The following is an 11,779-nucleotide window of genomic DNA, read 5'->3' on the forward strand; positions in this document are numbered from 1 at the left end:
CCCAGGTACCATGCTTGTTTCTCATTGTTTAACGGGAGATAACTACCCCACATGGCGGATTGCCATGATCATGGCATTAAATGCCAAAAACAAAATGGGATTTGTCGATGGATCAATCCCAAAACTAGATTCGCCAGCCCCTTTAGTTGCAGCCTGGAATCGGTGCAACAATCTCGTTCAGTCTTGGATTTTAAATGTCATACATAAGGATCTTGCTGCAACTGTCATCTATGCACAATCTGCGGTCGAAGTGTGAGTCGAATTGAGTGAACGATTCACTCAAGCTGATGCACCACGAGTGTACCAGATTCAACATCAAATTTTGAATTGTAGACAAGGGCAACAGTCGATTGCCGTATATTACAGCAAGATCAAAGCATTATGGGACGAACTCGCTTCCTACCCATCCTTGCTCGTATGTATTTGTGGTGCTATGAAGAAAGTGTATGAATTGCAACAACGTGATCAACTAATTCAATTTCTAATGGGGTTGAATGAAAGTTACAATCAAGTCCGAAGCCAAATTCTATTGATGGAGCCATTGCCTACCACGACCAAAGCTTATTCTCTCCTAATACAGGAAGAAAGAGGGAAGCCTCGAATGAAATGCGAACATTGTGGTAAATTGGGACATATAAAGGCAAAATGTTATTTTTTGGTGGGGTTTCCAAGTAGGACGAATTTTTCTAATGCTCATTCAAGGCCCAAGGTAAATGCCACTACATCGGCAAACACAAACCAGACCATAAGTGAGCCTAACACCAATCAAGTGAGTTTCAAACTACTCAAACAAATTGTTGAACTCATGACCAAGGCCAACCAAGGTAAAACCGAACCACTGGCGAATGTATCAGGTATGAACCTAAACTTGTCTTGTTGTCTTGTTTCAAACAAACTTTGGATTTTGGACATCGGAGCCACCGACCACATATGCAACAACTTGACAATGATAGAGTCACCAAAAAAATCCCTCCATCCATCCATCGGCCTCCCTAATGGAACCCGTGCTAACGTCACCTACACAGGAACCGTAACTATCACTCCCAGTCTCATCCTCAAAGATGTCCTATGTGTACCAGAATTCCAATTCAACCTTATTTCCATACCCAAGTTGTGTGTTGACTCCAAATGTGATGCAATATTTAATGATATTTCTTGTATCCTGCAGGACCAACACTCGACGATTACGATTAGAATGGGTAAATTGCAAGGTGGCCTATATATCCTTGTGCAAGCCGATCAAGTCATCAACTCTTCCATCATCGATAAGTCAAATTTATGGCATTGTTGCCTCGGACATCCATCAAATTCTAGAACCACTTCTCTACTTAGTACTAATTTCATTGAACATTTTAAGCACATAGACAATTGTCATGTTTGCCATCTAGCTAAAGACTCTAGACTTCCATTTCCCAGCAGTGGAGTTTCTACCTCTAAAGTGTTTGATTTGATTCATTGTGACGTATGGGGAGGATATAAGACCACATCCCTTAATGGTGCCCATTATTTTTTAACAATCGTTGATGATTTTTCAAGAGCCATTTGGGTTTATTTAATGAAGTACAAATTTTGTGAACCTTATTGAAAACCAATTTAGAGTACGAATCAAGAAAATACGAAGTCACAACGGGACTGAGTTTTTTTCACAAGAAATGCAATTGTTTTTAAATGAAATGGGGATAAAACATCAACATAGTTGCGTTGCCACACCCCAACAAAATGGAGTAGTAGAACGCAAACATCGCGACCTTTTGAACATTGTCCGTGCTCTTCTTTTTCAAAGCGGCCTATCCATTAAATTTTGGGGAGAAAGTATCATGACTGCAACTTTTCTTCTCAACCGATTACCAACTAATGCGATTTCAAACAAGGTTCCTTATGAAATTTTATATAATCGTCCTCCAAAATATGAACATCTCCGCGTTTTTGGTTGCCTTTGCTATGCCTACAATATCCATGAAACCAATAAGTTTGATAAAAGAGCCCGAAAATGCATATTCATAGGTTACCCATTTGGCCATAATGCATACAAATTATATGACTTAGAAAACCACATCATTTTTACCAGCCGAGATGTTCGTTTTTATGAAAATAATTTTCCATACCAAGAAAATAATGGGCCCCAAATGGGTGAATCTCACACTGTTCTCCCTTTACCTTTCGATGAACAAATTGCTTCTAATCCATATCTAGATGCAAGCGTCAATACCAACCAAAGCCATATACCCATCGAACCTCCAACCCAACCTACAAATTTTGAGTATGGGCCTGAACCTACCCATTCTCCAACCCTGGTTCAACCCGTTCGCTGATCTACACGACACCATTATCCACCTACTCATCTCAAGGATTACCACTGTCTTGCTCTCTTACCCGAAGCCAACACCAATCACAAGAGTGTTGCTCCCTGCAAGCAAAAAGGAACACGTTATCCGATTGTTTCACGTTTGGATGATCATAGGTACTCTTCAAAGCACTGTTGTTTTCTCACCAACCTAATTAAGGATTTTGAGCCATCCACTTTCCACCAAGCCATGCAAGATGATAAGTGGCAAAACGCCATGCAAACTGAGATTCGAGTATTAGAAGAAAGCAATACTTGGACCCTCACGAATTTACATCCTGGCAAATATCCCATTGGATGCAAATGGGTTTACAAGATCAAGTACCACTCTGATGGATTTGTTGAACGCTACAAGGCATGCCTCGTTGCTAAGGGCTATACACAAACATAGGGGATCGACTACAACGAAACATTTGCTTCTATGGCTAAGGTCACCACCATTCGCTGTATTTTAGCCCTTGCCGCCATCTTTAATTGGCATCTTTACCAGGTTGATGTCAATAATGCCTTCCTACATGGCGACCTCCAAGAAGAAGTCTATATGACTCTTCCACCAGGTTTCAGTCCACAGGGGGAGAACGTTGTGTGTCGACTAAACAAATCCATATATGGGCTCAAGCAATCTTCACGAAATTGGTTTGCCAAACTTTCAGATTTTCTCGTCAGCGTGAGCTTCCTCCAATCCAAAGCCGACTATTCTCTATTCTCGAAAATCATGGCCAGTGGAAGAATTTTCTTAGTAATCTACGTCAATGACATCATCATTGCAGGAGATGATTTACAGGGAATATCACATCTAAAAGAACTCATCAATGAGCACTTTCGATTAAAGGACCTGGGCAAGCTCAATTATTTTCTAGGAATTGAAGTTACCAAATCCAAGGATGACATCTTCCTTTCCCAAAGAAAATATACACTCGGCATCTTAGAAAGCATTGAATATACAAGAGTAAAACCATGTGAGTTTCCCATGGAGCAAAATTTGAAATTCGACAATGAAAGTGGAGAAATTCTCAAAGACCCTACGTCGTACAAAAGAATAGTGGGCAAACTCATATATTTGACCATTACACGACCAGATATAGTTCACTTGGTTCATATTTTGAGCCAGTTCATGAATGAGCCAAGGATTCCCCACCAAGATGCAATGTACAGTCTCCTCAAATACTTAAAGGGAACCATATTGGTGTGAGTTTTATGAAAACACTTTTTAAAACAATATTTTTGATAAAATTTAAGTGAAAGCCAGACACCAAAAATATAAAAACCGGCTCGCACTAGTGGTGGAGTCCGGGTCGATCTTAGGGAACTAGAAATACTTGTATTCAAACACACAAGCTAAACTACTCTTTATTGCCAAAATAAAATGAATTGATTCAATAATTAACTGACTAAGGGAGTACGACCCTATGCAGAGGGCTTAAACAAACTAAATAAATGGTTTTATTACAGACCCAATTAATAAAATAAAAGAATTAAAAATTTTAAGTTAAAACTAAAAGAAAAGGCTTCAGTGCTTCGAGTCTTCTTGTCCCTTCTTGAGGTAATGCATATTTTCTTGAACTTTTGCTTTTCTGAGGGCACTTCTGAGGGCTTGAGGGGACCTCAGAGGGTACCTTGAGGGCACGAAAAGGGCTCTACCGCACTTTCTAATGCCTCCCTGCGAAACACAAAAACACAAACGCAACAGTACAAAGCTATCTAAACTAAATATGCTAGTTAACGAATTAAAAATCAGCAAAAAAAGATCTAAACTATGCTAAAAACAAACTAACAAATTATAAACCACTTCAAGAACTAACTAAATTAACGTAAATATATAAATCTAAATCCAACTACTGAATGAAAACTGGAATTAACTACAAAAACATACGATTAATGAAAGCTTAATATTAAAAGAAAGAACAATGAATAACTAATAAAATACCTAGCTATTGAGCTACAACAATGTATACTATAAAATATTCATATAAAACGTTAATGGACTGAACTACTGTAAGAACACAACATAAAACACACTAACGTGTTGATGAAAGAACGTGTAAACAAAACAACTAAGTGAGAAAAAAATTTATCAACTAATCTGCTGAAACCGTTAATTCTAATCACAAATAACAATAAAATAAGTTTAACTAATGGGTAATGACTGAATGCTAATGAAATAAGATAACCTAATGAAATAACTAAACAAAACAAACAATGACTGTTACTAAAAGAAAAACGCTGATGCTAACATAACTTAAAACATTATTTGCTAACCTATATAAAAATTGAACACACTAGCCTATGTAAAAATCAAATAACTAACCTATGTAAAAATCAAATAACCTAACCTATTTAATAAACTGACTAGAAAGAAATCAAACAAGCAACATTCAAAAACGTGAAACACACTAACGTCAAAACAACTACTAACTATTAGGGATGCCAACTGATTTACACTTATGGCTGAACACGGCTGCATACCAAATGTAAACGGTTTACCAAGAAACAATACAAACAATTGACTCCTATGCACTAATTAACGATAATGTAAAACAAAAATCAAAGGAACAAAAAAAAAATCTGAATTGCAACCAAATAACGTGAATCTAGACTATATAGTTGTATCCCGAACTAACATTCAGCTATCAAAACTATGGTTATTTTAAAACAGCAAAACACTTATTAATTAACTCTTCAAGAAAACGCTGATCAGAAATCAAGAGATCGATTCATCTATAAAAATGACACATATTTTTGTTTCTTTTAATTTTCTATTTTTTATTTTTGTTTTCACATAAGAGAATGTTATGCTATGCAAATCTACATGCAAGATGCAAATAAAACAATAATAAAATCATGAACCACTGAGATGCAATGCAATATACGTAAAAAGAAAAGAGAAAGGAGAAAGAGGCAAACCGTGATTTGCTTCCGATGGAGGGATTGGGAAGAAGAGGGTGGTGAATCCAGCTGCGTGCACACGATCCCGATGAAGAAGAAGAGGTTGCCGATGACGAAAGGGTTCGAAGCTTGAAGAAAAAGAGGAAAAAGAAGAAGAAGAGGAGAACAAGAAGAGAAAGAAATTGACAAAAGAGAGAGGAGAAGCAAGGGAGAGAGAGAAGAGGGAGGCAAGAAGGAGGGGAGGCAAGAGGCTGCTGGAAAAACAGCCTCCATGGCTGGAAAAGATGTATTTAAAAAAATCTAATTAGGTTAAAACAAGTTTTTTTCAAAAAGAGTATGAAGATTTTTGCTAATTTCCAAAACAAGGTCTCTTATGAAAAACATGTTTTTCTAAAAATCAAAACTTACTAAACTAATTAAAATTTAGCTAATATAAGTCTAAACTAATTGAACTACAATTACGAAAAACTAAATCTAATAAAAACACTAAAACTGCAGGGAAAGCTTTGAAAAACCCGATTTTCTGATAAAATTCAATTCAATGTGGTTTCTCAAAACTAACAATAAAAATGGGTTTTTAAAGCGATTTTAACATGGATCATGCATAAATAATGATTAATAAAATGCAAATATTATGCATGATCACATATCACACGGAATCATGATGTCATCACAAAGCAAGGTCAATGTAACAGGTTTCTCTGACTCTGATTGGGCTTCTTGCCCAATGACCCGGCGATCCACTACGGGTTACTGTGTTATGATTGATAAAAGCCCCATATCCTGGAAGACTAAGAAGCAAACCACAGTGTCAAAATCATCAGCCGAAGTGGAATATAGAGCAATGGCATTGGCATGCTGTGAATTAACATGAATCCGGTATTTGCTTAAAGACTTGGGCATTGGACATAAAGAACCAATAAATCTATGTTGTGATAATCAAGCAGCAATGCACATAGCAGCAAATCCAGTCTTTCACGAATGGACCAAACACATTGAGATAGATTGTCATCTCATTAGAGAAAAAATTCAGGCAGGAGAGATTTGCACTACATTCGTACGATCAAAGGATCAAATTACTGATATTTTTACCAAGTCCCTTGGACGAGAGCAATTCGCCCACCTAACACGCAAGTTGGCCCTCATCGACATAGGAGCACCAACTTGAGTGGGAGTGTCAGAAATGGTAACTGTCAAGGGGCTATCCTGGACGTGATCCTCGGCTGGAATGATTCTAGGAGCTGATTTAAATTACTGCCATCCTTGAGAATCCAAGATTATCGCAGGATTCAAATCTGCGTTTTGAATTTTATCCTTATCATTCTATTGTTGTTTACTTATATATTGTAACTGAATGATGTATATAAGAATAGTTACACGCTGAATAAAACATAACATCTACGAGTATTCTTTCTCTGTTCACTGCTTCATCAGGTCTCTTAACATAGGAGAAAGAGAAAAGGGAGGTTACTTCTTGATTGTTGATATGGGACGTGCTCTACAATGATCAGAAATAAGTATTACATTGATAAACTGATTCTGATTAAAAGACTTATCTTGCTTTGGCTACTTTGATCTTCATTCATCAATGGTTTCTCTAAATAAAATGCTGGTTCATATCAATATGCTACAATTCTCAGTGGTTTGTGGGACTCAATCAAATAAATTAATACAGCTTTAATTGGAAAGGCCTCATAACTCTCATGTAAGTGCAGCTTTCAAGCTACTTGGGCTATCGATGCTTCTGCACGTAACTTTACGACTCAGGGTGAAAGCTTTAGTTATGAAGCGGTGGTGAAAAAGCGCTCCATTGCTGAAAAGAGGTGTGTCATCCTTGCATCTGTACATTTGACTATGGGTGTTACTATAGTAATTTACTTAATGAGAGTTCCAAGCAATCAATTGACAGAAAGATTTTCACTGGTCTGATGCTTCACCACTATGGAAAGTGTCTAATGAAGGCAGGCAAATACAAGGAAGCTCAGGAAGCACTGCTAAAAGCAGCGGTGAGTGTTGATTAATTAATAGCTTATTACTTCGTTTTCATACATGTTTTTTTAGTTTGCTTAGATTGGACGTTCAGTGCGTATAAAAAGCTCTCCTATGATTTGTTGATCAAGAAAATGTCTAAAATATGTTGTCATGCTTCCATAGCATATGATGGTTCATGTAAGAGTTGCTGCAATCCATCCATTAAATAACTATTTTGTTGCACAAAGTTTTTCTGCTACTAATTGCTTTGGGCAATTGTTTCTTGCAGTTGACCTTTCCTTCGCAGACTCAAATTGATTATGTGAGTTGAACTGCCATGGAACTTCAAAAGTTTCTCGTCGGCTTAGTCCTTTTCTCCTTTGCTAAACTTAGACCTCTTTTTCCTCATCTCCAGAGAATGGACAATAAATCAGTACTCTGGATAGACACTGCGTGGTGTAGTTTTATGCTTCGGGACATCTTATGGCCCTTTAACACAGCAATTCAACTGAGAGACACTCGAATAGCGATCGAGAACTATTACAATGGAACACCCAAATCGGGAAATTCCTCCATCGCCAGTCAATACCTAAAACGCATCAAGTAAGATGGTCTTGTTCACAATTTCATATTTGTACATTTTTAACATGGTTGGTATCTTATGATTACTTAGCATAATGCATATCTAGCACTGTATCACAAGTATACTCCATTTTAGCTCCTGTATCTTATGTATGCAGATACTTGAGGCTAGAGCTCTTGGAAGGCGTTGTGGCTTATCACATGGATAATTTTGAAGAATCTCGCAAAGCTTTGGTCTCTGCCCAAGAAAGATATCTTCAGGTACCGTTACCTTGATCAGATCACTCTACTAATAATTCTACAACATTGTTTGGTAAACTAAGTAGGCCTAGGTTCAGATAATGCAACCAGTTTTTGACGAGTTGCTAAGCATATTTATTCCGTTGAACAAAGGAGAGATATACAAGCATTTTTTTCCATAAATAACAAAAACCAGAATTTCAGCATCATAGGCAGTTGGATTTTTATGATAGACAATCCATTTGCACCAAAGAGGCTAAGCAATGTACATGCTATTGAGAAATTTAATCGGATGGCAGCAAGGGTTATAACAGAAGGCTTCTGCTGCCATTATCAAGATATGGTCAAATTATTTTCTTCAAAGTATAACCTGTTGATTCATGAACTTACCTTGCCTGAAAGTGACCCAATTATTTGCTTCTAAATGTAAATCCATAGATGTTATCAGTTTAGTGTGCTCTAGTCTGTCCTTTTGACATTGAGTTTTAACTTTTAACAATTCAGTACTTGGTGCACTTTCTTCAAGTTCAATTGATCTCATCAAAACTTACTGTTCTGTTATCACTGTTTCTGATTTTTTTCTTATGCATGTTTTTTTCAGCTTCAAGTGCGTGACGAGACACTGACATGTGTCACAAATATGGTCTTTGAAGCACAAGCAGCAAAAAGAGCTCTAATAATTACTGGTCAAGACGTTGATAGTGCAGTCGATCTTTTGTTTGAACAGGAAATGAAGGAAAAACTCAGACTGGGGACAAGTATGAAGCTAAGTGAACACTCAAGGCAAGGCCTGCATGCCTATTTTCCCTTTTTCTGTTATATTGCCCTGTTTTTTTGTGTTCCTCTGATCTCAGATTGAATCACATTTTTAGGGAACAAATAATCTATGAATGGTCTTCCAAAGAGTTAATCAATGAAGACAAGTTGACTGTGCTCACTTCCCTTGGGTAAGCAATATATTGACAATGTTATGATTGATAAAATTTGTAATAAATATGCTTTCCTTGCATAACATTTTCTCCTCTCTTTGGATAACACCATCTGAATCATTTTTGCATATACTTGTAAATAAAATTTTCTCTTCTATAGAACATCATTGATTTTAGATATTTCTAGTGGGCATGGATTTCAGTTTACCATATAGCAGGTTCTTCATACTCTTTGCTTTTGCTAAGGTGAGCAATTTTTTCTTCAAAGATATAACCATGAACATACCCTTGTTTTCTACTGTAAGCATTTCTATTAAAACTGATGTGTTTTGTTTCTATTAAAACTGATGTGTTCTGTTCATTCATTTCTAGTTTCTAGACATTCTTTTGCAAAAACCATGGCATGTAACTATATTAAAAAAGAATGTGATTTTTATTATGAGTGTTCTAATGGCTAGACTCTTCATTCTTTATAGACTAGACGTTTTCCTTTACTGTTTGCCACCCACTAATCACCTTTTACTGGCAGAATAAATCCATGGATTGCATGTGAAGCCCTCTACCAAAACGAGAATGATCGTGATGGTGCTTTAGTTGATTCAATAGACACCAAAATGCCTCACCTCCTGTCAGTGGATCAGATGAACAGGGTGCTTGAGTTGATGGCCCTTAAAAGTAAGAAGGGTGCTTCAACAACTTAGTTTGATTAGAAAATGATGGTACTATCCTTGAAAATAATGGTATTTCACAGCGCTGCAAGATATCACAATATTCTTCTCATATCCACCCATGTGATTTCAATCAAATTCTGATGATTTTACCCTTTCGCTAAAACTGATGTAGCGAAACTCAAAAGTTTCAGTGAAACTGAGATTCATCTTACATCAAAATAGCGAAACTCAAAAGTTTTAGCAAAACTTAACTTATGCCAACGAAACTGATATTCGCGTGTACGTTGAAATAGCGAAACTTAGTTTGTTAAACTTTTTTTTTTACAACTACTTTTCTTCCACTTCACCCCATTATCCCCATCACCATCACCATCACCACCACCACAGTCACTATTTCGATGTAAGGCAGTGGCAATAGTGAGGATGGTGGTGGTGGAAATAGTAAAGATGGTGATGGTGGATGGAAGTGGTGGCAATGTCGAGGATGGTGCTGGTGATGATGATGGAGGAGAAGTGGTGGTGGTGATGGGGATAACGGAGATGGAGTGGAAAAAAAGTTGTTAAAAAAAAGGTTTCACAAACTGGGTTTCGCTATTTCAATGTGGCGAATCTCAAATTCGCTGGCAAAAGTCGAGTTTCGCTATTTCAATGTAAGGTGAATCTCAGTTTCGCTGAAACTTTTGAGCTTTGCTAGATCACATTTTAGAGAAAGGGTAAAATGGTCAGAATTTAACAGAAATCGGATGGGTGAGTATGAGAGGAATATTGTGATATCTTGTGGCTATGCTGTGAAATACTATTATTTTCAGGGGTGGTACGGTCATTTCCTGTAGTTTAATCCATTGTTCCCTTTCTTTTCCAACAACTTATAATTAAGACATGAGAAGTTTGTTTTTTAATTCTGTTATATTGCAGTTGTGCCTCAAACAAGAGAAGGTGCTTCAGCTCTACTCAAATCTTCAGGTGACCAGGATGTTAGAACTGCCACAGAAGGTGTGGGTTCTTCCAAGGACAGTGAAAACGGCACATCTGAAGGTTATGGGTGCATCTTTGACAGAGAAGTAGAGATGGAAAATGAGTTCTACAGGTGTCTCAGTGCATGTCCAGTATTAGATATTGAGTTCGCACGAGAAGGGGATACCATAAGAGAGTACATGGAACTTCTTGATTCAACAAAAGAAGCATAGATCCAGTGAGATAGTTTGATATGAAATGCTGGTTTGTGACCACAATGTGTAAATATGTATCTACATGACAAAGGCGTTCGTTCGTTCTCGAGGTATGTCAGTTCATTACTAGTGCCAATCGTTGGCCTTTCATTTTCCTGTTTCACTTTGTTGCTTCTTGGTATCACAGTACAATTGGTAGTGATCCATATTGGTATCAAATTCTGAAATATCATGTGAAGGAAATATCGTTCAAATGCTCGATCAGAAGCTTCAATTGCTGAAACTATTTTGCCGCTTGCTGTAGATGAATGATTTTTCTTTTTGTTGAATGAACTGTGGATAAATGAATTGATACAGAAAACTTAAAGCTGTGTATGAGTTTATTTTTCTCTTGCTCTTTTGAAAAGACAACTGCCTTAATTGTGATGAGGTATCAAGCCAGATATAGATCCCAGTGATCAACACAGTTCTTCTAAGTCCTTGGACAATAAGCTTTGAAAAGTTTTAGTGCCGTTTGAAGCTTTTAGTAGTTCTACGTGTGCACTCTTTCATATTATTATTACATTTTCACTGAAATGACTTTGTATCTGTGATTTCTATGCACAAGTTTCACTTGGCAAAACTTAATCAAGTCTAATTAACCAGTGTTGTTTTAGGTTTTCCTCTTGCTGATGAGATAAGCTGTCTGCTCCATCAAAGTCAGATGCTCTTTGATATCAATTTGACTAATGTTAATGTTTCTTTTTTATCCTTCCCATGCATTTTCAAATTCAATAATTTCTTATCCAACTGCTGATATCAATGTTGATTAACATGTAACTTGAAGTCCACAATTAGAAACACTGAGCTATTATGCCAACTTGATTTGAACTAAGAGAAAAGAAATCGTGTTCCTCAAACCATTGAAATTAAATCTTTAAACCACCAACATTTTCAGATACATGTCCATTACACTAGTTGCTCTTAACCACTCCATCAGTAATAGTA

At 36.9% G+C, this 11,779-nt stretch overlaps 1 protein-coding gene across 1 annotated transcript; it reads left to right on the forward strand.

The window, feature by feature from the left end:
• Positions 1–2,561: 2,561 nt before the first annotated feature.
• On the forward strand, positions 2,562–11,183 carry LOC149835364 (uncharacterized). Its single transcript, XM_090009570.1, has 11 exons — positions 2,562–2,699; positions 2,835–2,980; positions 6,946–7,053; positions 7,140–7,236; positions 7,491–7,523; positions 7,617–7,804; positions 7,942–8,044; positions 8,625–8,806; positions 8,878–8,970; positions 9,482–9,627; positions 10,539–11,183. The coding sequence occupies exons 1-11, from the start codon at positions 2,562–2,564 to the stop codon at positions 10,808–10,810; spliced, it is 1,506 nt and encodes a 501-aa protein (XP_089865696.1). The 3' UTR covers positions 10,811–11,183.
• Positions 11,184–11,779: the final 596 nt, after the last annotated feature.

The sequence above is a fragment of the Nuphar pumila genome, chromosome 6 (genome assembly GCF_984573655.1).
Source record: "Nuphar pumila chromosome 6, dmNupPumi1.hap1.1, whole genome shotgun sequence".
Taxonomy (NCBI): Eukaryota; Viridiplantae; Streptophyta; class Magnoliopsida; order Nymphaeales; family Nymphaeaceae; genus Nuphar; species Nuphar pumila.